Here is a 27,825-nt window from a genome sequence, read left to right as displayed (position 1 = left end):
GCTACACAGAGAAACCCTGTCTCGAAAAACAAAAAAAAAAAAAAGAAAAAAACAAAGATACAGAGAAAAGCTATAGCCTTAGGGATGACTTATCCTAACTCATCAATGTTTTGGGGAGGCCCCCAGGACAGTCTTCTGGTGGTCAAAGAGCAGTGTGTTCATAGAAAGGAAGCAACAGGAGTGTGTGTCCTCCAGAGACACCCCGAGACTACAATGGACTGACAGTGGCATTAACATGCACTAACCACGGGGAGGTGCTGGCCTAGCCTGAATTCATCTCTAGCACCCACCGCTAGAGCTGACTGTTGCAGAGAACCACTGCACTCATTTTAGAACAGTCATGCTCACAAACCAGGGGTACTAATCACTGGCCTACCAACCTAAGCACTTAAAATTATAGAGCAGACTATGAACAAATATTTTAAAATTTTTTATTTCAGAATTGCTGTTATGTACAGACATCATAAAAAAACACACATATACTGAATATTTTCCATGACTTAAGAGCTGGAAATCAAGTTTAAGGGCGATTAGGAGAACTGAAAGTGTCCCACAGATGTCTGAGGATGGCTCCTCCTTAAATGTCCTTGATCACCTCCTCCAGTTCCTCCTTTGTGAACATGTGGAAATTCTGGCCGGGCTGCACCGTGGCGAGCTGCAGACAAACAGAAAGTCTAGTAAGCTGGGCTGGGCTGGGCTCCTCGCTGATGCCCTGGCTCGGTCAGAGTGCCAGTGAGGCAGCTGTTCCTTAGGAACTAAGGATCTGCTGTCCTGGGGTATCCTTTACAGGCAGCAGGTCCCTAAAATAACTGACTCCAAAATAAAAATTCGTATTGACCAATTTTTCTATTTTGAGGTTAATCCACCACCTAACAGTTACCCAAACTGACACCACTGTTCCCTCTTGAAGTTACTTCAGTGACATTACAAAAGTAGCGGCAAAGTACACAGAGCCAGGCCTGGAGGTGGTGGCGCATGCCTTTAATCCCAGCACTCCAGACACAGAGGCAGGTGGATCTCTGAGTTCGAGGCCAGCCTAGTCTACAGAGCAAGTTCCAGGACAGGCACCAAAGCTACACAGAGAACCCCTGTCTCAAAAACCCAAACCACACAGCGCCAGTACATTTGCTTTCAGCTAGATTCCTTCAGGAATGAATGAATATGTATGCATGTGTTATTCATTATATATAGGAATATGTAATTCGGTTCTTTTTAAAGATTTATTTATGTATTTTATGTATATGAGTGCTCTGTCTGCAGGCATGCCTGCAAGCCAGAAGAGGACATTGGATCCCACTACAGATGGGTGTGAGATTCCATGTGGGTGTGGAAATTGAACCCGGGTCCTCTGGAAGAGCAACGCTCTTAACTGCTGAGCCATCTCTCCAGCCCCTAGGAGTATATTTAGAGTGCAGTCCGGCCCACAAGATAGCTTGGGAGTGAAGACACCTGTCACCCAGCCTGACTACTGCCTGAGTACTACTCACCCTCAGATCCTGCTGTGGAAGGACAGACTGACTGTAAAAGTTCTCTGACCTCTACAAATGTACCATGCTATGTCTGCCTGCCTTTGCACATACTACACATAGAAAATAAAATGTGTACACGTGTACACACACACACACACACACACACACACACACGAATGTAGGAATCAAACAACTTAGGGTCCAACATGCTCTAGGCAAGTGCCCTAACACTGAATTATTTCAGCCCCAAAGAAATACATTTAAGGCATATTTGTAAACTCCAAAGTGAACTTGTGTGACACTGGAATACTTGGCCAGCCCGTGTCTCTATGTTCTCACCTGTAAAATGGGAACACTAAATATTCATAGAGTAGCAGTGAGGATTAAATGTTAATCCATGCAAGTGTTTAGAATGTTAGGAAGGACCAAACAGCTGTTAGCTATCATTGTTAGATATTTTCTCTACAGCTGCCTCTGTGGCGAAGGTTGTTTAAGGGGATAAGAAGACTCCAGCAGCACTGCAATGGGAAATCATTCTGAGATCGGCGATAACCAGACTGGCAGTGCAGGCCACACCAAACCCAAACAAGCACTACCCTCCAGATGTAGTGACGGCATCACCTCTGCGCAGCACAAACCCCAGGACGGGGCAGCCCTGACAAACAGGGGCCAGTTCACATTTGCCAGTGCTGAAAGATGGATTTGTTTTTAAAATTTACACCAATGTGTGGGGGCCTGCGTGATTTCATGGGCACAACATGTGTGTAGGAGCTCGTGGAAGCCAGAAGGTGTCAGATCCCCTGGAACTGGAGTTACAGGCAGTCGTAAGCCATCACATGGGTTCTGGGAAACAAGCCTGGGCCCTCTGCAAGATCAGTAAGTGCTCTGACCTGCGAGCCATCTTTCCAGGCCTCTGTGCTTGGTTTTTTTTTTTTTTTTTTGATTTTCGAGACAGGGTTTCTCTGTGTAGCATTGCTACACCTCGTTTTATAGACCAGGCTGGCCTCGAACTCAGAGATCCGCTTGCCTCTGCCTCCCGAGTGCTGGGGCTAAAAGCATGCACCACCACTGCCCGGCCTGTGCTTGTTTTTAATGTCATTTTTTCCATTCTGTCTTTTTAAATTTTAAAACTGTACACAGTGTATGTTGTACACATGAACAGGTCTATGTGTACATGGAGGCCCAGAGGACAAACTTGGCTGTTGTTCCTTGACTGCATGCAGTCTACTTGGTTTTTGTTCAGATGTGGACTCTACTGGCTGGGAACTCAACAAGTAGGCTGGCTGGCTGGTGAGCCCCAGGGAGTCGCCTCTCGCTGCCTCCTAAACACGGCGGCAATGCCTGGCATTTTTACATGGATTCTGAAGATCAGAATCAGATCTCTGTAGGTATTTTACTGATTAAGCTATCTCCAAGTCCCACTCTACAGCATTTAGAAATAGGATTTATTTGGAAGTTAGCAGACAAAATTAGCACAGTCTAGTTCTACAATTATTATTCTTTCTAAATAAGTAAAATTTGGGGGGAAAGACATCTAACATTCTGGTCTGGGAAAAGTTTAAAATAAATGCCTTCATCACAAAGCCTGCCTAGTAGATTCTCCCAAAAGATATATCCAATAACAGAAAATGTCTGAAGAACTTCAAATATATTTTACAAATATATATTAAGCAATGTATTCTAGTCCATATAGCCTACGAGTTCTATTATAACGATACTATAAATATAAATAGAATTCCCACTTCTCTTAAGGTATATCTTTTCTTGAGCAATGTCAGTGAGGACAGAGATGCAGTATCAATAAATGGAATCAAGACTATAGGACTGGGGGTTAGAGAGATGGCTCAGCAGTTAGGAGCACTGACTGCTCTTTCCAGAGGACCTGGGTTCAATTCCCAGCAACAACATGGCAGCTCACATCTGTCTGTGACTCCAGTTCCAGGGGACCAGATACCCATGGCAAAACACCAATGCAAATAAAAAACAAACAACAACAAAAAAGACTACAGGATTGTTTTGTGAGGTCATGCATGTCCCAGGGGTAATCCTCCCAAAAGCTTACAGGGGCTAAAAACAGGAACTGGGCAAACTCTGAATAAAAAGATCCTATAGAACCAGGAGGTAAACGAACACTAATGGGTTTTGAACCCTGCACTGCCTTCAGGAAATTACTCATCACTAGGCAAGTAAAAATAACCCATATCATTCGCATAATGATACGCATTTACATAATGAATAAGACTATTTTCTATTTATTATTTTACTTTACTTTTATAAAACCTCCATGAGGCAGGTGCACAGATGTTTTCTCTCTTTATCAATAATCCAGGGATTATGATGCTAGTTATAGGTGCTAAAAAACAGGACTAGAGATAAAGTCCTGCTCTTCGCTTACTAAGGATGCCAGAGGCTCTCAATGTCACCTGACTGTTAGAATAACACTGAGTGTTTGGAAAGGAGAGGCCCAAAGGTCCAGGGAAGAGTCAAGAATGAGGACACTTTTGAGTTGTGTATTAACTGGACAGACGAAGGAGAGGAAGTGCAGGCTGAATATGCAAATGCACACAAACATGACCATGACGTTTCTGTAAGGACAGGTGGGATGGCCACTGAGACAAAGGGGATGCAGAGTGTATACAGCAGTTTAAAAGTCTAGAACCTTAGCTGTGGTGGAACACACCTATAAACTCAGCACTGGGCTGAGTCAGGTGACTCAGGGACTGAGTATAAGGACTTAAAAATTAGATCTGGGTCCAAATGTCAATCATACAGCAGCCGTTAAGCAGGCAAAGCTCTGGACACTGGGATGGAGAAGAACTATCAACACAGCTCGCTGTAAGGCAGCAGAGACTAGATCTGGCCACAAGAGAGGAGGAGGAGGGCGAGGGTTAGGGTGAGGGTGAGGGTTAGGTCAAAGTCTTCTAGGTTTCTGCTGTGAATGGCAAGCACAATGGAGGTTCTTATCAACCAGGATTAGAAATATGGGAAGGGGAAGTGGTTTTTCTGGTAAGATAATGGTTTTATTTCGGACTGTCAAGCAGGGTGACAGCATTAGCTGGTCAAACGAGAGTTCTAGAGTTGTCAGGAAATACTGACAAGCAGGAGTTACCACAGCAAGGGTCAGTCTCGAGAAATAAAAAGCAGAAATAAATGTAATGACTAAGGAATAAGTAAGGAGACAAGATACTGAATATAGCTTCTGTTTGGAAAAAAGACTTAGCAATACATGGTATAAAGTAGGCTCAAGGAATATCCCCCAGCAGTAAAACCTAAGAGACAACTGATACAACCAGGTGAACTTCAAAATTATGCTGAGTCAAAATTAAGGCACAGAGGAGCACACATTATCAACCCCACTTACATGAAATTCTAGAACCATATTAAAGCTCCTTCCTACTTCTGCTCAAAGACAGCCAGTCCCTCGGATTCCTTGGACCTGTTTCTAAAACCCAGCTTTGACCCTTTTGTGGCAGCCTATGAAAGCAACAAGATTCCCGGACTCTCCATGCTGATCTGTAACTAATCCACCTTCCCTCAGGGTTAATCCTACCACTCAACCCAGCAAACATCCTGGTTGGTGCTGATTTGGTTTAATATTGACTTGTGATTATAGCAGTAGTTATAATAGCCAGTGCGTTTTAAACTTTTTTAAAAAACAGAAATAGACATATATACTATGTCTCTCCGGATAACCGCTCTTCTAGCCTGAGCTAGTTTTAAGTGCAGTCTGGCTATCATTTTCCTCCCCCTTCCTTTTTTCCTATCTGTAATGTCTCGTACTCCAATAGTGCCCATTCTCCTTCATTTCTGCAGCACTCACCCACTCGACAAACAACCTAGCAATCCCTAGCAAACACAGGCTATCTCTCTCCGTTCACTCCAAATCTCACGTGTACTCATCATTATCTTTCCCATCTACTCCGAACCTCCTAACGAAGATCATACAGAATTGGACCTGTGCTTCCCAATCTTTATTACTTGCCACCCCTCTATTCTACAACCCAGCAAAAAGAGAAAAGCAAAGAAAAAACCCTGTCTGAGTTTTCCTTTTCACTCTACTGTTGAGCTGTGCCCACGGCCCCAGTCCTCCGACCCCCGGCCCATGCTATGATTCTCGTTTCCGGGTTATCCTTCGCCTCCCTCCTCCAGACAGCGCCTCTTCCAGGATGCTTTCCTAACGCCCTACTCTGTCACATGTTCACATGGAAACCTGCTCTTACTGCATCAGAAGTTCCACCCACACCTTAACTGTCTGTGTGTTCCTTACACTGCACGGCACAACGCTTAGCTAGGACTGGGTTCCTGCATCCTTTCCCTGCTTCTGGAATACCACGTACAGCAAAGCTGGGGCTCATATAGTGGGGTCTCAAGAACAATGCTGAGTTAAGTTTGCTTTTTGAAACACTGTATTTGTACTGTCTTCACCTTTTTACAACTTCCTACGTTAATTTTCCCTTTTGTTTTTTAGTACTGCCTCCTGCTCATGTTATCAGTCGTAAGAACCCTGTTTCCCCTTCATTCTTAAACTCACTGCACTCTGGCTCCCAGCACCTCACTAACACTAATTATTACTCAAATGCCCTCATGACCTAAGAGCAGTGCACTCAGATTGGTTTTCTGGATCGCCTCAGTCTTTACCAGTGGGAGCCCCAACACCTGTAAAGTCACAGGAAAGCAGGAAAGTACCTCTATGTTAGTGGCATTCAGCTTCTCCTCCATGACTTGTTTGAGAATGATGAGTGAAGACTTGATGGCTTCTTTCAGTGTCATAGACTTGAACAGAATGAGATGAGCTGTTAGTGAACATAATCCCTTCCTTCAGTCCTCTCCCCCATCGCTCTGAAGCAGCAGCTTGGCCAGTACTAATAAACTTTACATCTGAATTTGTATAGTGTACTACATTATATAATAATATCAATATTCAAGTATATGGCAAGTAGAATATACTCATTCAGAAGAAAAATATCCTACTTTGAGCTACTAACTTTCATATAGTAAATGATCTTTGAGAAAGAGGAAAAGGCTGTACATCTCTAGTGTTTATTGCTTTTTGATTTAAAAGGTAACATAACCTGGGTAACATTCTAATAATGCCCAATTGACCTAAGAAGGCAATCCAATGATTCAGAAGATTCAGTTTTCATTCTTTTACCCATCTTAAGGTTCCTATTGCTGTGATAAACACCATGACCAAAAGCAACTTGGGAAGGAGAGGGTTTATTTCACCTTAGAATTCTCAGGTCACACTTCATCACTGGGGGAAGTCGAGGCAGGAAATGAAGCAGAGGCTGTGGAGGATGCTGCTTACTGGCTTGTTCCTCCTGACTTTCTCAGTTTGCTTTCTTATAGACCCCAGGACCACCTGCCCAGAGATGGCACCACCCGTAGTGAGCTGGACCCTCCCACACCAATCAAGAAAATGTCCTACAGACCTGCCGAGAGGCCAGTCTGATGAGGTATTCTATCAACTGAAACCCGCTTTCCATATGGCTCTAACGTGTGTCAGGTTGACACACGCACACACAAATAAATAAATGAATAACAGACACCAACTAGGACGTGGACTGACACCTAATTTCCTGCACAGGCAAGATCTGCGTTCCAGGCAAAGGGCATCGCTGTGCTTTCTTTGGTTGCATTTGTCAGATCTGGAAGTCTGTGGCAACCCTGTGCTCAGCAAGCTTACTGGTGACATTTTTCTAAAAGCAGAAGATTATTTTGTGTCTCTGTGTTATTTCTAATTCTCACAATAATTTGAACTTCAATTTCTTTCTTGTTTTTTTTGTTATCTGAGACAGGGTTTCTCTGTGTAGCCCTGGCTGTCTTGAAACTCGCTCTGTAGACCAGGCTGGCCTCAAACTCAGAGATCCACCTGCCTCTGCCTCTGAGGGCTGGAATTAAAGGCGTGCGCCACCAGTGCCTGGTTTACCCTCAATATTATCACCTTTTTTCCCTCTCTTTTCTTTTGTGTGTGAATGTTCGTGTGTGTGCAGATTCATGGGGGGTAGGGTTGCATGTGCATGCATGTGGAGGTCAGAGAACAACCTTCTCTGTTATTCCTCAGACACCTTTAAAATTGTTGAAACCAATCTCTCACTGGCCTAGAATTCACCAAGTATGCTAGGCTGCCTAGCAAGTGAGCCCCAGTGATCCACCTGTCTGCCTCCCGAGCACTGTGATTACAAGCTTGTCGTACAAGGCCTGGCTCCCCCCCCCTCCTTTTTTTTTTAATGATGTGTGCTTCTGTGTGGGTATACACAAGAGTGCAGAGGCCCACAGAAGCCAAAGAAAGGGTGTCAGATCCCCTGGAGCTGGAGTTATAGATAGCTGTGAGTCACCTGACATGGGTGCTGAGGACCAAATTCCAGTCTTCTGTAAGAGCAGTATGTTCTCTTCACCACTGAGGCAGCTCTCCAGCTTTTATTAATGTGGGTTCTGGGGAATCATGCTTACAAGAGAAGCACTTTACTAAGAAGGGTCCCTGAAACACAGCAAGTCACCTTTGATGCTCTTGCTGTAATTGTTCTGGAGTGTCATAGCCTCCCAGACGATGCTAACGTTAACAAATGCAGCAGGTGTCTGACTGCTTACAGCCCATCTCTTCTGGGGCTTCTCTACATTCCAAGACGCAGTAACAATGCAATGAGGTCAATTAATAACTGTGATGACTTCTAAGATACCAGCAAAAGGAAAAGTCACGTGACTCTCACTTTAAATCAAGAACTAAAAATGGTAAAGCTCAGTATAGTTTATCAAAATTTGAGTTGGGCTGAAAGCTGGGCCTCTTGTGCTAAACAGTTAAGCAAGCTGTGAAAGGAAGGGAAAGGGCCTGTTTAAAAATGATTTCATTTGTGTGTGTGGGTACCCATGAAGCCAGAAAAGGGTGTCAGATCCCTTAGAGCTGGCATTACTGGCACTTACAAGCCACCAAATATAGGTACTGGGATCTGAACTCAAGTCCTCTGATAGAGCAGTTAACTGCTGAGCCATCTCTCTAGGCCCAAGAGGAAAACCTTTGATGGTAATTCAAAGTGCTATTCCAGTGAACATGTAAACTGGGTTGGCAGTGCATGCTGTTAATCCCAACACTCAGGAGACAGAGGCAGACATTAATAAATAGATCATTTTCACGTCTTGTTTTAGGTTGTGATTCCAAGGTGACACAACTCTCAACTCTTCAGGTCTATAGTTTTAATTACAGAGGAGTTCGATACTGACTTAAAAAGTGATGGTGACATTTGTGAGAACAGTTCATTACCTTGTGGTAAACTTCTTGCAAGGAGCTCTGGGCACCCTCTGAAGCAGAGCCAATTGCTCGAGCATCACACTGTACAAAGGTCCCAGATGGGTCCATATGGAACCTGAAAAGGACAACAATGTTAAGAGCGAAGCATTTTATGCCACCAACACCTCACTAAAAGACGTCTACGCGTTTCACCCCGCAGCAGGACATGCTACTGCAGTACCGAGGCACAGTTCCTAAAACTTTTTGTTTTGAGAAACAGTTCTTTTAAAAGGTCCTTACTAATGATATATACATCTGTGTACACATGGAAATGTCACTTTGTGTGCTAACCAAAAAATTCACTTAAAATAATATTTTATTTTAAAAAAGAAGAAAATGTTGGTTAAGAAAATCACTGACTTCTTCAGGGTTTGGGAGAGAAGAATGACAGAGTGAGTATACATAACCATGGCACTGATGCACACCTAAGACGTGAACAGAATGACCATGGTATTTATGTCAGTCTTATCAATTGTCAGTCTTATCTTTGATACACCAAGGTGAGAATGAAGATCAGATGGTAACAGCAATAAGGTAACTTCTAATTCTTCCGAGAATTAGCATTGGTTCTGCAGAGGTTCTTCATGGATCTCTAATTCTCACATACACAGCACACAAACACTGACTCAGAAGCCCTACTTTTTCCTAATAATTGCTTCTTCCTTTTTACTTATTAAAAATTTAATTAGTTAATTTGTTTGTTTGTTGTTGGCTAGTTGGCTTTTCAAGGCAAGGTTTCTATGTAGTCTTGTAACTCTCACTCTGTAGACCAGGGGTGGGAGAGCTCAAACTCTGCCTCTTGAGTGCTGGGATTAAAGATGTGCACCACCACCCAGTTGTTTCTCTCCTTTTTAAAACAGAGTGGCTCAAGACTGGTCTGGAACTTACTGTAGCCAAGGACAAGCTTAAATGTATCCCCGTGCCTACACCTTCCGAGTCCTAGGAAGGTAGACATGCTCCAGCACACTGGCTTTGCGTGGTGGTAGGCTGACACCCAGAGCTCTGTGTCTACTAGGCAAGCACTCTTACTGAGCTATAGCTCTAACTCTTTGCAGCTCTTCAGTAGACCACACTGCAAATCACAATAATCACCCCCCCCACACACACGCACACGCACACACACACTCCCAAAGCAGGGGGAAAAAGAATGGTACTTACAGCTGGGGTCCTTTCTCATCAACTCCTCCAAACAATAATGCTACTCCAAAGGGACGAGACTAGAACCAAAAAGAATTCATTTAGAAGAGGCTACAAATAATGAGAACGAGAGCCCAGGAAAACATGTGCACAGGGCAGACCCTTTCAGTCCTACAGAATAGCAAGCAGGCTCAACACAAGCATCTGAACTAACTCACCATGGCGCCTGGATCTGCATCTTCTTCTCCAAACTGCAAAGCCAGATTGGACACAGCCTGGGTCACACTCTCCACCGTCATTGTCTCATTATAGGTGAACCAATGGTTCTAGAAAAAGGGCAAAGAGTGATACTGCTTCCTGGGAAGCAGGAAACTCAACAGTTCACCACCTCTCTACCAAGTGAAAGCAAGGCTCGAATGCCTCTTTCTGTTTCCAAGACAGGGTCTCACTATCTATCACAGACAGACTTAGAACTTGCAGTCCTCCCAAGGACTAGGATTACAGACAGATCACCTGCCCAGATCAACACTTTCTTCTTGATTAATACTAGCCACTGAATACTCTGGACTATATCAGAGAGGAACAGCTCTGATTGCCAGGTGTTACGGTATATGCCCATGATCCACGCAATCAGAAGGATCATGAGTTCAAGGCCAGTCTGGGCTGTTCACAGAAAGAATGTGTCTCAAGAGGGGGCAGGGGAAAATGAAGGGGAGAAGAGGACAGAGTGAGCGAGCACATGCATGTGCACACAGATAAGCTCTGGAAATAGGATGACTTAGAGGCTGCTACCCTTGAAAACTAGGCTTAACATCTAAAGTAAAGCAGCAAGTTTAGCCTTCTAACGAAGTCAATGTTAGTAACCAAGTGTCAGTTTTCCTTAAATACTCATCTTATCCTGTTAAGTTTATGTTAAATGGAGAACAAGCGTGCGAATAAGTGCAAAAATTTCTACCTTGCAGCAATCACTGCTACAATCAAACCAGATACCCATGGATTTGTCTGTAGTTTTGTTGTTGTTGTTGTTGTTCTTTTATTAAAGAAAATCACCATTCTTAAAATGTCACTTGGTACAAATCATTGCTTACCAGATGAGAACAATTTTATAAGCCTGGCAGAAAAGGCCTTTTACTATGACCACATTCCACCACAATGCTCCACAGAAAGCCAATCAGGGGATACAGTGCATGCTTTATGTAAGGTCAACCTGGAAGAAGCAAGAGACTGTAGGCTTTACTGACTAGAGCCTGCTTTAAGCTGCAATGTCTGGAGAGCTAAGTCCTAAGTCCCAAGAGTTGTAGCAGGAGAATCGACCCAAAATACTCCCAAGAGCCATGTCTAATACCAACACAGACACCTGCAATGTAACCCAGGTAGCTCTATCATCATTAAACAAGGAGTGCATGCATCAGTAAAAAGCAGAGAAGATGCTGATTTTACCTGTGTCTCCACTCTGGCTTTATCAATTAAAGTTTTAGCATCAGCAATTAGCCCACTCATGGCACAACCTGTAATGTAAAAGCAACAGTGACCGATCGGCCAAAAACCTTCTAGAACTTTTCATCCACTAAGTAAATACTGGAAATCTGGCCTGGAACCATGGCAACAATCTCACAGCAATCAACCCAACAGAATAAATGGGAAATGATGACCACCGAATATAGGTATAATGATCACACAAACAGAAAACCAACCATGCTGACAGTGAAGTCCAGATAGTAAGCCAGACAAACATGAATGTCCACATACTGCAGCCAAAGAATCCCCTTAGCAAATGTTACAGAGCACGATGCACTTAACATCTATTTCATTGTTTATTGGCCTATCTGTGTGTATGTGAATAGTGTGTGTGAGAGTGGGTGCAATGTCCCAGTACACATGGAGAGGTCAGGACAACCTTTACATGAGTTCCAGGGATGGAACCCCAGTCCCCAGGTTTATTCAGAAAGTGCCTTTAACCACTGTGACACCTTGCTGGCCCCATGATGCACTTCTGAGCAAAGCAAACACTACAGCCAAGCCCAAGAAGAAACTCTCTCCCTAGGGACTGCAGCAGAAGACCTCGGGAAAACATCAGGAGCCTCTTCAGTTCCCTACTCCAACAAAGCAACTTGTTATTTTAGAAAGCTGCCTAATGGCTGAATGTGCCAAGATTACTAATGGCTGTAATTGCTACTTATATGCCATGATTCAAATCTCAGTCTCAGGCCGGGTTTCTCTCCAGAGCGTCAGACCTACAAAGTCAAATGACTGTCAGTCCATCTAGTTGGATACCACTGTTTCAACCCACTTCCCCTGTGGAAGCCCTTGTCTTCCTTGGCCTTCACAACCAATCAGATCCCAAGTTCTCTTTTGGCCATTGCCTTGGTTGAAGAATTTCATAATTTGACTGATGACCAAATATTCAAATATTTGAACTATTAAATTTCTTTCTTTTCCTTTTTTTTTTTTTTTTCTGTAAAACATTTCATGAATTTACATGTCATTCTTACATAGGGGCCTTTTTTTTTTTTTTTTTTTTTAAGTTTTTCAAGAGGGTTTGTCTGTATAACAGCTCTGTCTGTCATGGAACACACTTTATAAACCAAGCTAGCCTCAAACTCAGAGACCCACTTGCCTCTGCCTCCTGAGTGCTGGGATTAAAGGTGTGCACCACCACTGCCTGGCTACACTAAAAATGTTCTTAACTGTTGACTCCCCTGCCTCCACTCTCAGGCCCCATCAACCTACCTTCAGAAATTGTCATGAGAATATTCTAAAATTCTACTGGGATTGCAGTGTCTCACTGTTTGGATCCCTTCCTAGCAATGCAAAAGTCCAAGCCCTTTAGCAGGATTGGGGGATGGGGGGGACGGGGACTTTCTATTCTCTGACTTCCAGACTCATCTCTTGCCACACACAGTTTACTTCCCAATCATGCTAAAATATTTATGCCCCTAATATTTTGTAGCAGAGAGCTTTGCTTTTAAGGTCCTATACATGCTAAAGCACATGTTCCTCCACTAAGCTACATCCATCTCCAGCCCTATTTTTATTTTTTATTTTGTAACAGAGTCTTCCCTAGACTGCTAGGGAAGTTCTGAAACTCTGAAGTCTTGCTGTCAGCCTCCCAGCAGCTGGAATTACAGTGCCAGGCTTGGCAAGCTCAACCATGATGGTTAATCTTCACTTTCTACTGACAGGCTTTAGAATCATAGGGGAGACAGAGACAATACCTCTTGGTGTGTTGGGGGTGTTTCCAAAGGATTAACTAAATGGGGAAGACCCATTAGAGTGTGAGTAACTGGGCTAGTACCATAGGTAGAATAAAATGAATAAAAGAGAAAGCCAGGGACCATCACAGTACTCTTTTCTCTACTCCAGATCTACTACGATGTGAACATAGATATCCACAATGTTTTCACCACAATGACAGGGAACCCTCTGAAACTGTGAGTGGGCCAAAAGAAAGGTTCCTTCTCTTAAACTGTCAGATATCTGGTCACAGTGTAGAAAAAGTAACTAATACCCATGACCACCGAACCCAGACAAAACTCTTTTTCCTCCTTTACACCCCGAGCATACACTGTGCACCACCACAAATAAGACCGCCTGTTCCTGGGGGACAAGTACCATGTCTGCCTCCTGTCTATAGCCATGGAGTCTAGCATAATGTTTTCTACCTTTGAATGACGTGACATTGACCTACCTCCAAAAGACAGTTGACCTGAGATACAGCAGACATAATGTTCTAATTGCAGAATCTGCTTCTCTAGCTATGAAAGAAAATACTAAGCTCCCACAGTTACCATGGCATTTAGTTCTTATGGCCTTTAAGCAATTAATTATTTTGCAAATGTTGTATTAATTGAGTTGAGTAAATAAGATAAGCAAATCTGGATAGCCAACTATAACACAAAGCAGTAAAATGTAAAAGTACACATCTTTAAATGCTACATTGTCAAGAGCCAAAGCAAGAAAATTATACTAAAGACCAGAGAAAGAAGGAGAAAAACAATTAAGAAGGGGGCCAGGAGAAAAACAATTAAGTTTAACACACGGGAATAGGGTTGATTTGGTCAAAGTTTGTATGATTCTTGTAACACTCTGAACCTTAAACTCTCCAAAGATCTTTGAGAATTACTGTTTCTTAGTGGACATTACAACTTTCCACACTATCTCGGCTCCAGCTAGCTTACTACCAGGGTAACATGGCCATCTCAGGAACTAGACTAGGAGCCAATCTTTATGTATTTAAATATCATTGTATTTGCCAAAGGTTGGGTTTTAGTTCAGCGGTAGAATGTTTGCCTAGCATTTGAGAGTATCTGGGTTCAATTCCAAGTACTGCAAAATGTAAAATACAGCAAATCTGAAGATGAAAAGAATTTCTGGTAGTAGGTTAAGCATAGTAAGTCCTGAGACTGCTCTCTACTGCCTAAATTTATGTACACTGGCCTCCTGCCTTGAAAATAACAGCGAATCAGAAGATAAGCCATTTACCATGTGAACCTCCCTTGGATCACAGAAGATAATTAACCAATGCCAGATCCTATAATAACTTCCGCCTATTACTTACCTATATGTGCATCAATCTCTACAATTTTCTCAATGCTGCTAGGCTCCATTAGTGGGGAGGTAATTCTCTTCTCCACAGCTAGACACACACCCTCTGATGTCTGGATGCCAATGGCCGTAGAACCAAGCTAAAACAAACAAACAAACAAACAAACAAACAAAAGGCATGCTGCAGTTACAACGCACAGCTCAAAGAAATCCCTGCACTCCTTCACAAGCAGCTCAGCCATCCATACCTAGGGCGCAGGAAGAACAGAGAGCACCTAATAAACACTATACTGTTCTGTGAATAGCAAAGGCATTTACAGAATTCTGTACTGTAGAAGAGGAAGTCTGGGACTTGGGGGAACAAGGGAAGCTCCATGGCAGAGTGCTTACCTTGAATGAGTAAGGCTCTGGGTTCAGTCCCCAGTACCAAAAATGGGGTGGGGTGTCCAATAAGGTCTGAACACATCTGAAAAATGATGTATGTTAACACTAATACTGGGAGGGAGAATTCTAAAGTTCTAATCATAGTTTGTTAGTTTTTTTGGTCTTATCTTTGTTTTTTCCTGGAATTCGTGGCTTTTACCTCTACTATCTATATTGGTCTGTCCAATAGGTTATGCTCCCTGAACCCATGTCATCTCTGGAAAAGAAAAAGAGGAAAAAAGAGTGGGAAGAGAAAGGACCACCATGCTCAAATTGGCATAGTAAAATACTAGCTTAATCCAAGTCACCAGCAGTCTACAATACAGTCAATTCACCTCTTCACCTCCACATCACCACTCAGTCACCCCCACATACCTCATCACTATGTGCCTCAATTTTCTGTCTGCAAAATGAAGACAATCATAATAGCTGCATCAAGAAAACATAGCCTACCACATAATAAACAAGTGTTTTCCTGTCATATAGCCTCCCCACACCTCTCTCCTTTGAGAAAAGGCCTCATCATGTAACTCTAGCCAAAATGAAATTTGTTATGTAGATCAGGCTTGCTTCTGCCTCCCAAATCATGAGCCACACTCCACACCTCTGTCTCATCCTTAGTCTCTTGATCTGAATATATCTTTTATTGATACAGATTTTTAAAAATGCTATTTTCACTATATTTCTCTCAAGAACCGATACTCTGTATTGCCTGTAAGTTAAAAACCAAATGAGCTTCTCATAATCATAACCTTTCACCTCCAACTTTATCACTATTAAATGACAAACCCATAAGTGCTCAACCCTCAAGGCATATTATCAGTAACACTAGTACCCTTCCTAAAGCTGTCTCCTGTGGAATATATTCTTCCTTCTGCCTCTCCAAATTTACCCACTACTCATAAAGCCTCCTAAGACCACACTTTCTTTATCCCCTGGATTCCCATTGTATCTTCTTAGTTCTATAAAACAATGGCGTGTGCGTGTGCGTGCACTTAGTGAGGATGCCTGCAGAGGCCACAAGAAGGCATCTGATGCCCAAGGCCTAGAACTAGAGGCAGTTTGAGCCACCCAACATGAGTATTGGGAACTGAACTCTGGAAGAGCAGTAAGAGCTCTTCACCACTGAACCATCTTTCTAGCTCCTCCATGAATCCACACACAGAGCATGTTTGACATGCCTTTGTTTGTTTTTGTTTTTGGAGACAGGGTTACTCACTGTAACAGCTCTGGCTGTCCTGGAACTCACTCTGTAGACCAGGCTGGCCTTGAACTCAAAGAGATTCACTAGCCTCTGCCTCCTGAGTGCTGGGATTAAAGACATGGGCCATCACTGCCTCGAGTTTAACATGTCTTTAGACTGAATGTTGTCAAAATATTTCTGAAAAAGCAGCAACATGAAGCAAAGGAGGAAGGGTTTGCTCTGGCTCACAGATGGAGGGTACAGTCCATACAGTGGGGAAGGAGGAAGGGTCTGCTCACAGATGGAGGATACAGTCCATACAGTGGGGAAGGAGGAAGGGTTTGTCTGCTCACAGATGGAGGGTACAGTCCATACAGTGGGGAAGGAGGAAGGGTCTGCTCACAGATGGAGGATACAGTCCATACAGTGGGGAAGGAGGAAGGGTTTGTCTGGCTCACAGATGGAGGATACAGCCCATGCAGTGGGGAAGGAGGAAGGGTTTGCTCACAGATGGAGGGTACAGTCCATACAGTGGGGAAGGAGGAAGGGTCTGCTCACAGATGGAGGATACAGTCCATACAGTGGGGAAGGAGGAAGGGTTTGTCTGGCTCACAGATGGAGGGTACAGTCCATACAGTGGGGAAGGAGGAAGGGTTTGCTCACAGATGGAGGATACAGTCCATACAGTGGGGAAGGAGGAAGGGTTTGTCTGCTCACAGATGGAGGATACAGTCCATGCAGTGGGGAAGGAGGAAGGGTTTGTCTGCTCACAGATGGAGGATACAGTCCATGCAGTGGGGAAGGAGGAAGGGTTTGTCTGGCTCACAGATGGAGGATACAGTCCATACAGTGGGGAAGGAGGAAGGGTTTGTCTGCTCACAGATGGAGGGTACAGTCCATACAGTGGGGAAGGAGGAAGGGTCTGCTCACAGATGGAGGATACAGTCCATACAGTGGGGAAGGAGGAAGGGTTTGTCTGGCTTCACAGATGGAGGGTACAGTCCATACAGTGGGGAAGGAGGAAGGGTTTGTCTGGCTCACAGATGGAGGGTACAGTCCATGCAGTGGGGAAGGCATGGGGACAGAAATGGGAGGCTGCTGGTCACACTGCAGACACCGTCAGGAGAGAGAGCAATGACTGCCAGTGTTCAGCAAGTTCTCTCTTTTTATGAAGTGCAAGGCCAAAGCCCAGACTGCCACCTCCCTCATAACTTTTTGTGAAACTCCAGAGGCTTGCCTTTGCAGTGGTTCTAGATCCTGTGAAGTTGACAATCATTATTAATGAGTACGTCATGTCTCATACATATATATTACTCTCAAATGTATACAATTCTAACTTTATTTAGAAGTATTATTAAATGTATACCAGCTTCTTATTTCATTTTAGTCAATTAGTTTTGGTTTTAAGATAGGGTTGTCGATGCTAGACTCACAATTATGATTCCCCTGCCTTAGTCTTTCATTACCACCACCACTACCCCCTTTTTTTAAACAAAAGATACCTGTGAAACTATAGAAGATTGCCAAAAACTCTTCTGTAACTAGAGAATGCCCTTACTTCTTACTAAGATGCAGACTGAACACATAAGCTCTACTTCTTCCTCAAATCTGTGAATATAATAAAGGCCTTCTAAAACAGACACAAACCCACTAGGACAAAGAGAATGGGAAAATAGTAATAAAATTCTAATGCTTGAAAGAAAGTGGTAATTAACCTGATTTTTACCATGGGCACTTCTGGGAAGAAGATGTAGGTGACTAGGACCTCAGCATGTGGACAAAAAGGGAGAGCTAAAAGATGCAAAAACAATTTAATGTCTGCTTTAAGCAGACTCCAGCTAAGTTTGGTGGCTCAGGCCTATAATCCCAACTACTGGGAAGGCTGAGTAAACAGGGTCATTTGTTCAAGGTTTGCCTAAGCTACACACTGAGTCCAAGGCCAGCTTGTACAGTTTAGTGAGATTCTGTTTCTTGGTTTTCGTTTTTTTGAGACAGGGTTTCTCTGTTTAGCCCTGGCTGTCCTGGAACTCCCTGTAGACCAGGCTGGCCTCAAACTCAGAGCACTACCTCCCTCTGCCTCCTAACTGCAGGGATTAAAGGCATGCTCCACCACACTCAGCTAGATTCTGTCTTAAACCAAAACTCAAACTAAAGGGGAACTGAGGCTATTGATTAATGGTAGAATACACACCATAGACCATGAATCCATTCCCCAGTACTGCCAGAAATGAAAGAAAAAACTGATCCCAGGCTACCTTCTTTATTTTGAAAAGTGAAATGGCTCTCCAGCTCCCACAGCCAAGTCCCGCCAGTCCCAGAGCCCACTTATATATTTTATGTTTATTTAACACACAGACTCTTACATTATTTAAACTGCTTGGCCATTAGCTCAGGTCTACCATTGTCTAGCTCTTACTCTTTTATTTAGCCCATTTCTATTAATCTTTACTTTGCCAAGTGGCTCGTGGCTTACCGGTACTTTATATCTTCCTTGTACTTTACATCTTCCTTGTCCTGGCGGCGGCTCCAGGCATTCTCTCCTTTCCTTCCTCCTTTCTCAATTCTCCTCTCTGTTAGTCCCAACTATACTTCCTGTCTAGCTATTGGCCAATCAGTGTTTATTTACATATAGCGATATCCACAGCACTTCCCCTTTTCTTCTAAAACTGCCAAACATTCTACAGGACACTGAAAAAAATGACCAAGAGACTCTAGCCCTGTGGGCTAAAGAAAGATGCCCCAACTTTATAAAGAAACATTAGGTGACTGTTCAGGCTGTCAGCTGTCTCTGTCTACCCTGCAAGACTCCCGAAAGTTGCTTGCATCCATCTACCATTTCTCAGGTACCATTATATTCCTTCTCAGGCCTTTGATGGGATTGAAGACTAGCAGTTATAGTTACAACTTAGTATATATATATAATATCTTAGATAGAACATATTAAGTATTAGATTCAGGTTCTTTAGGATAGGATACCTTTTGGAATGATCTTTGTAACATGCCATTTACCTATGCTCTAGACTTCTCTGGATTTTAGTATGTGTTTCTTGCTTGATATTGTTCACATTGGTTGTAGTTCCATCTTATCTAGGTCATTATCCCTTATTATTCCTGGACAATATTTGATAACCATTCCTTTGTATATAGTCTTGTATTAGGTTAGAACCTTCTTACTTAGACAAAAAGGGGGAGATGTAGTGGGTAGCCATTCCAGCTTTGATCTGGAAGTTCTAATTCCCATTGAGGCTTTGGCAACTGTCACGCCTACAAGGCAGGGCCAAGGGAGGCACCTGGAGACCCGAGATCTGGATGAGCGAGCGTTCTCTCTGTGCCTGGACCCTTGACGGTGGAGGTTGACAGAGCAGAGCTCCAAAGAACACTGCTGGACTGCTATACACCTTCCCCAGACCCTGCAACCTACCTATCCCTTCATTTGTAAGTTACCCACTAAATAAATCTTCCTTTTAACTACGTGGAGTGGCCTTAATAATTTTGCCAATAGCTTCTCTCCCCACTGTTCATGCAGAAGACCCTAGATTTATTGTATGGAAAAGGTAAAGCAGTCTTTGGATCAAGGAGCTCTAAGCCTAGTCAAAGGGTAGAGTATTATTACTGAAAACCAAGTAAGTAAGTAGAAATATATGAAGTCAATATTAAGAATCTCAAGCTATTTCCCTACTTAGATCTCAAAGGCAGGAGCCAGAAACATATTGAAACGAGCACTTCTCTCTAGAGCAGTAGTTTTTACAATCTGGCAAAAATTCACACTAAGAAATATATCAGAACTATAACTCCCACACAAAACTACCATAATTTTATCAAACAGAAAAAAAATGATTCATGAAAAAGAAAAATCATAGGTCAATACTATGGACAAGGTATTCTCATAGCTACTGCTCTATCACTTAAGAAAGAAATGTTCAGATCAGGTTTGGTGATCCTCGCCTCTTAGTCTAGCTGTTCGGAAGATGAAGGGAGGAAGATACCAGTCCCAGGCAGCCTAGGCTACATAGTGAAACCCTAGCTCAAAAGAAAAGCTGAGATATAGCTCAAGTGATAGAGTGCCTAACATGCACTCTAGCACCACATAAACCAGATCCTAGGGCCCAGGCAGTCCTAGCACCCAGGAGTTAAAGACAGGAGGATCAGAAGTTTGAGGGGCACTGAGTTTGAAGATAGCCTGAGATACATAAAACCCTATTTGAGGAGGCAGGGAGTAAAGGCCACAGGAATGAAAAAATAGTCACAGAACACAAATTGGCTCAACCATTTTGAACAGTTTTATTAACACAACTGTTCATTAATTTTACAGAAATTGCTTTGCGTAAGATATCTATTGGGAGGGTTGTATTCACTATTACTAACCCTCTAGGCAACTGTGGGTGGGCAGAGAACAGATACACAGAAAATCGCAGACGTCTATCTTCAATAATGAAAAATGTGTGGATAATGTCTAACGATGCCTGTGTTCTAAATATATGGTGGGTGGCAAGAACATTATCAAATAAAAGAGCTGAAGTGGGCTCTACAGAAGGCTCAGCGGGTAAGAACACTGCTGCTCTTGAAGAGGACTCAGGTTCAGTGGGCAGCACCCTCGTGGTAGGTGGTTCACAGACATCAATAATTACAATTTCAAGAGTTCTGGCTTCTAAAAGTACTGCACACACATGGTGTAAATACAAGCAAGCAAAAACACCCATACACATAAAAAAATAAAATTGATCTAAAAAAGAAAAAAGGGTTTAAAGTGCTGCCTCTGGGAAACTGAGAACAGATGTACAAGCCTAAGGGACTGATGTTCTTATTGCACAATTCATAGAGCCATTTTACCTTTAACTCTAAAACTACATAGGTGCATGCCCTGAAAAATTAAAATAATAACAGTAATAATAAATATGAATCCATTGCCCAGAAAATTAAATATAAGACTTATGTGTTCCCTAATTGCCATAATTTTTAAATTTGGGCACAGACTGAACCTAGGGCCTCTCATCTGCTAGGCAAGCACTCTACCACTGACTACATCCATCCACAGCACCTACTTGTAATTGTTTATTGAGGATCCTGAATCCTCAACTGCACAAGACAGAGCCAAATTCCCATCTACTTTTAATTTTTTCTAGTAGAGCAACTCTCAAATGGGGGCTCTCTTGCCTCCCACCAACATTCAACAAAGTATACAGAATTTTGTGGGTAAGTGCTACTGGCATCCAACCAGTAGTGGCCACACCAGAAGGCCCCCACACAGGAAAGTTATTCAGTTCAATCACGTAGAAAACCTGCTTTCACAGCACAAACACATATTGTCAGTCTACTCAATTTGGATTCCAATTTAATAATAATAATAATAATAATAGGCCAATATTTCTGAGACAAGCTATTTTATAAAATACATCAAGGGGCAGCAAGATGACTCAGCAGGTAAAAGACCCTTTCACACAAGCCTGACAACCAGAGTTCAATTCCTGTATTTGATGGTAAAAGGAGAAACAACTCCCAGAAGTTGTCCACTAACTTCATACACGCCAGATTGTGTATACATGTGTAAATACACACACACACATACACACACAGTGTCAAAATTCAAGATTTTTTTTCACTTATACTCTCCAATGTATCTTTATACTCTAATTCTGCCTAAATTTCTCCTCCTAGCCACCTTTGTAGACTGAGGAAAGGCAGAGAAGACAAGGGTACCTCTGAACTGCGTCTGTATACTATTCCTTGAATATAACTCAGCAATGCAACCAGTGTCAGATGCTTAAGATGATAACTTTGATATTACCACAGGTTTGAGAAACCTATTCTAACAGTACATTCCCTACCACTGCTGGTTATATCCCACCCTGCATTATTTATAAAGTACCTCCAAATGATTCATCACTTCTAGCCAGAATTATTAGTCATTCTCCTGATGTGCACGTGCAAAGGGCTATTCATGTAGGTGCTGTGGTCCCAGACTCAGGTCCTCGGCTTACATGGCAAACATCTTGAGTGAGCTACCTTCACAATCCTACTCTCTAGGTCTTCTCATGCTATCCAAGCCATACAGCAACCAAATTGCCTTCTCACTGGCTTCTCAGAAGACACCAAAGCAACAAGCAACAAGCGGGTTATTTAAACTCCAAAGCACCTGAATTTTCATAATGGTTGAGTTTTACTACTATAGGCTACATTACTATCTAGCCCAGCTAAGATTACAGAGATCAAATACCATCTCATTATCTCTAGATAACCTAAAGCTTACTAGCCCTAAAGAGCTTTTAAAGCAGGACAGCTCTTGGCCTTAAGCAGAACTGTTGTCGCGATGAAGCACAAATTAATACTACAGTTTGAATTCTGATAGCTCAGCACTTCATACTCATTCAATACAGAGCATAGATGGTCAGAAAGAGAAGTACGTGGTTCAAAGGCAAACTAAGCCCCATGGAAGGAAACTCCAGAAGGCTGGAGAAACTCCAGAAAGTTAATAGTTTTCCATTATGAACTGTTTCCAACAACATGAGCTATCTCTTAAAAAAATGTTTTTAATCATATTTATGTGTCATGTATGTGCTGGGCAACTGTAGAAATCAAAGGACAACCTGAGGGACTCAGATCCTTCCTTACACCACGTGCGACTTGGGGACTGAGGTGGTAGGCTTGGTGGCAAGCACTTTCACCAGTGAGGAGCCGTTTTGTGAGACAGCATTACGGTACTAGAACTATATAACCAGAAGGGACGAGACAGACACTGCTGGTGACAACAAGACGCCGCAAGCACGTGGTTAAGAGACAAACCACTTCCATGGTTCCCAGTCCTCGTTAGAGGAATTGGACCTACTGTGTAGAGCTACCCCAGAAACCAAAAGCACAATTCCTAGTTTGGGACCAGGACATCTCTTTCTTTCTCTTTTCAAAGCATTCCTTTTCAATACTTCATTCAAAGATTACAGATATTCATGTTTCCTACAACCCTGGTCTTCTAACAGCCTCTTAACTATCTACCAAAGGAAAAGCTATTTAATTACTCATAATTCAACATATGTAGTTCTAACTTCAGGTACAGGTAGCCTTCTAATGTTGAGAATACTAGTGTGAACTACATGTTTGGGTGTGTGTGTGTGTGTGTGTGTGTGTGTGTGTCTGTCTGTCTGTCTAGAGATTGCATGCAAGGCCAGCACTCCACCAACCAAGCTATACCCTCAAGCCCTTTACATTTGATTTTGTTTTTAGATTACAGGACACACCTCCTTTTAGTCCCCATTATCTACCACAAATTCACAGTTTTACCAACAAAACTGCAGGTGATCAGTTATATGATTTGCTCAAGAAAACAAAATATAGAAGGCAACAGGGCCCGGAGAGATGACGTAGTTGGCAGTGTTTGCCACTCACGCATTGAAGACCAGAGTCTGAGTCCCAGAACCAGTGCAGGAAGCACACCCCTGTAATCCTAGCACTGGGACAGTAGAGAAAGAAGGTCTGAGGTTGTCAGTCTATCTAGTCTAGCCGATCAGAGCTCCAGGTTCAGTGAGAGACCCTGTATCAAAATAAGGCAGAGCACCTGAGGACACCCAGCGTCAACCTTTGGCCCAGACATGCCTGCTCTAACACACACACACACACACACACAGAGGAGCTAACGCTGGACTTCTACATTCCTCTTTAAAGTCAAGATATGAAACAAAAATTCATCCCTCCATTCTCACCGAAGGAAAAAACTCACATAATTATGAAGCAGTTATCTGTTCAAAATGGACCTCAGAAATAGTATTAATTAAAGCTGTTATAAAAATAGTAGTTGGTTAAAGGAATGTAAGAATATTTTCAAAAAAAAAAAAAAAATGGCCCAAACACACTTCTCCCAAATGTCCTTCTAGCAAACAATGTGTGAGGGCTGTTAATGAAATTTCCAAACCTTTACTTGCTACTACTATACCTTGATAGCCTCAATGGCATATTCCACTTGAAATAATCTTCCTTCAGGAGAAAAAGTATTCACACCCCTGCAATTAAAGAACAAAAAACAAAACAAAACAAAAACGGTATTAGAAATTGTCAGAAGTATACAGACAGTGGAACGAAGTTCCTTGACAACTAGCTCAGATTGACTGGGGGATGTGCAAGTTGCCCATCACTCTGCCCACAGCAAGCCTTTTAGTCTTTTGGTGTTTTCAAGGCACTCAAATCTATGCAGAGAATACCTCTCCCCTACTCCCAAGACTAACCAAAATCTTAACCAAACTGTTCAAACGAAAGCAGGTGACCTGAATCAACCTGAATGAACTCTGAGCCAACCTACCAATTCCTTTGATAAATTCATGCCCCAAAGCTATCAGGCCATTTCCAAGAAAATGTCACTTTTTCCCCTTTCCTTTCTTCCCATTATGTGCATTTGATGTTGCTATTTTTGTAAGAGTCAGTTAAAAGTACATTTCTCTGCCTATGAGATATTGTATTAACAACAGACTAAGAACCATACAGTTACTAAAGCCTGTCTAGTTTCCTTACTAAACAGATACTCATGCCGATTACAGGCCAGACTAGTTTACTCTCTAGTATGCCCCTCTTGTTTACACCAGTGTTGGTGACCTCTGTGGAGAAGAGGCACTAACATACTGTTAGCTATAGAAGCTTCCCACACACAATCACCATTTAAAAATTAATTAATTACATTTAATTAAAAATGTTTGAATGAATGAATACAAATGATCAAATGATGGCAATCCTTAGTTTATGAATTCTAAACTTCTCAACAGTATGCATACAGCACTGTGTTCTCAAATTTTAACCAAAACTTTTAAACTTTTTCTTCAAAAGAAATTGTGTGTGTGTGTGTGTGTGTGTGTGTGTGTGTGTGTGTGTGTTCAAATAAATTGCTCAAAGCTACTTGGCATGAAAGAAGCAGAACTCGAATCAGAGTTCACGAATTCTTACTTACAGAGACCAAGCTTTCAACTACTCTACTACAGTGTCGCTGACAATTCTTCTCACTAAATGAGAAGTGGAGAGAATCTCACTATCCAGTTCCTCATTTGATCCTCAATCAATATCACTAAACCCGATCAGAAGGAAGACCAAGGTTCTGAAGAACAGTCTAAAAATCACAGACAGAAAACTGGGGTCAAAGCTCTAGGACCGAATGAATGTTCTGAATGATCTGACTCACTACTCCCTACCCTCTCCTTTCTCCTACCACACGCTGCCATAAACTCCTATCAACTCCTCCTCTATGGTAACATCACTTCCATCTCGACGTCCTTGTTACCTTTTACCTAACTATTGTAATAGCCTCCTAACTGGTGACCTGTTCTTCTAATCCCATCGGTTAATCTTTATAAAAATAATTGTGATGAGGCAACTTTTTAAAGAAAACATTAAAGCCTGACACAGTGGCTTGTGAGTATAAGCCCAGAACTCAGAACACCCAGGCAGAAGGGACGCCACAAATTCAAGGCCAGCCCAGGCAATTCAAGGCCAGCCCGGGCTGGCCAGTTAGTGCTCAGTCACCCAGGGCTATAAATGACACCTTGTCTTTAAAAAGTAACAACAAAGACCAAGAAGGGAGCTGGAGAGATGGCTAGGGGCTTCCAGGGGCTTCCAGAGGAAGAGTCTGATTTGATTCCCAGCACTGACACTGTGGCTAAAAACCATCTTGTTACTCCAGTTCAGGAGATCCAACACCCTCTCCTGGCCTCAAAGAACACCAGGCATATACAAAGTACACGCACTCTCCCGCCCCAATTTTTTAATTCGTTTTTTAAAAAGATGAAAAAGAAAAAAAATTAATAGCACACAGTTGCCTACAGAGACCCAAATCCTTAACATTCTATTAAAGCCATCAGTATCTGGCATCATCCCAGTTTTCCTGTATCATCCACTAGCCCCATAATATGCATCATACATCTGTGATAACCAGACTGGACTTTTTTCAAATATGCATTATGCCTTTCCACTGGCCCTCCTTTGTCCATATTTTATTATCCAACAAAGTGGTTGGCTCTCCTGGTCTTGATTTATTAAGATTCTACTTTCTCCGGACCCATTTGAATTATCAGCTTCTTTGTGAAGTGCTCCCCAGCCCTAACAATGAATGCAACCTCCCATCAGAACTTCTGACGCTCTTAGACTCCTCCAATGGCATCTTCTCTCTCATACTAGTTACTCTTCTAAACAGGGGAGTAAGGACCTTGATTTTGCTCACTGCCGTAAAACCAGCACCCTGAACAGTGAGTGCCTTGCACAGAGCAAAAGCTAGACATTTGCCAAAGACGTGTACCTGTTCAGTCATGAGCAGACACAAAAGAAAAAAAAAAGTGCACAGAGCAACTAATACATAGAAATAAATGAGCAAAACTTAATAACAAAGCCTTTCGAACGAGGATCACAATTTTCTCAAAATTTTATCATCTAAGGATGATTCTCTTCAATACCCTGGAAGCCAAGTGTTAACGACCATTTTACTTGGCAGCAGGAGGTAGTTTTAAAACTTCACATATATCTTCTATGAGTCAGCAAAAGGATGACAAAGGCCACCCCAGGTGCTACAATTCTGACAGGATCAATATATACTTGCCAGCAATTTCTCAGACAGCCTGGAACAAAGAAAATGTCTGCTTTCCCTAACTTTTAAAGGAAGTTAATTTAGCTTGCAAAACTAATCAAAACAGAAACTGAAAGTTAAAATGTCTACAGCATTTATAGCAGTATTAGCTAGCATTTCCAAGACCTGAAAGTTTTTTATTTTTAATAATGATTGTTTTAATAAACACAATCACACAGCTTTGACTTTGCAAAACATCTGGCTTTCAACAGAACACTACAATAGCGCTTTCAACTTTTTTTTTTGGGGGGGGGTTTCCAATGGAATCAGCATATTACAACTCTCCTGAGAACCACTCTACATTGTATTTCCTCCAGACTGCAGGCAATGTACCCGGCACAGCTGAAACTGCCTTCGCGCTTTTGAAAAGACAAAAATGTAGAGCACAGCATGTCTTCTTCCACAAACTCATTCAATAGTCTCTGGTGGCTTTTTATTCAAGGCACCTCATTTCACCTTTTTTTTTTTTTTTAAAGCAGTCATACTTAGCTTGAAAAGATGAACGCAGAGCTGGTGACCCCCCAATCCTCCTCCAGGTTAAAGGTCGGAGTCCAGACCCCTCTCCACTGCCTGCCCCAAACACAAACCCCAGCTTCTCGATTCCCCAGGGAGTCAGGACTAGCGGTGACTCAGCGGCAGGACAAGTGTGCCCGATCCGCTCCAGTCCAGCTTGGGGAGTCCCGCCCGGCGCCTCGGGAACCAGATTCCCCGGGTCCCGCCAGACTTGGGTTCCCGGAGCGCCCCATGACACTGCAGAACCAAGGCCGCGGCCCGGGCCCCGGGCCCGCCCACCGTAATCCAGACCCTGCAGCTTCCCGCCGTACCAACCTGTCGTACTCGGACCGAGTGAGGAACATGGCGAGGACGAGAGGAGGCAGCGGTGGATACGCGGGGTTTTCAAGGGCCACACGACTCCGGGTAGCACCCTAGTCAACCACACCGCCACAGCACCAGGGACCCTGCTCCCGTCTGCGCGTGCGCACGCGACCCTTTTAGCCCGCCTCTCGTGCCTCCTTTCGATTGGATGGTCGAGATTCTCGCCGCGGTGATTGGGCTGACACGCTTCCTCGCCGGACCTGGCTTAACGCGGGGAGGGCGGGACCAAGGCGCCCTTCCGCTTTCCATCTCCGGTGGTTGCTAAGGGCGCTGGGACTCGAGGCAAGTGGTGAGAGTGAACCGCTCAGAGAAGTGGAGCCCG

General features: G+C 43.0%; 1 protein-coding gene across 1 annotated transcript; it reads right to left on the bottom strand.

The window, feature by feature from the left end:
* Positions 1–415: 415 nt before the first annotated feature.
* Psma5 (proteasome 20S subunit alpha 5) lies at positions 416–27,825 on the bottom strand. Its single transcript, XM_028879383.1, has 9 exons — positions 27,456–27,825; positions 23,964–24,030; positions 14,450–14,576; positions 11,332–11,399; positions 10,110–10,217; positions 9,913–9,971; positions 8,728–8,830; positions 6,156–6,242; positions 416–655 (listed from the first exon to the last, which is right to left on the bottom strand). Exons 1-9 carry the CDS (start codon positions 27,482–27,484, stop codon positions 578–580), a joined length of 726 nt encoding a protein of 241 aa, XP_028735216.1. The 5' UTR covers positions 27,485–27,825; the 3' UTR covers positions 416–577.

This window comes from Peromyscus leucopus, chromosome 6 (genome assembly GCF_004664715.2).
Source record: "Peromyscus leucopus breed LL Stock chromosome 6, UCI_PerLeu_2.1, whole genome shotgun sequence".
In the NCBI taxonomy this organism is placed as follows: Eukaryota; Metazoa; Chordata; class Mammalia; order Rodentia; family Cricetidae; genus Peromyscus; species Peromyscus leucopus.
This window is presented reverse-complemented; position numbering and strand designations above follow the sequence as displayed.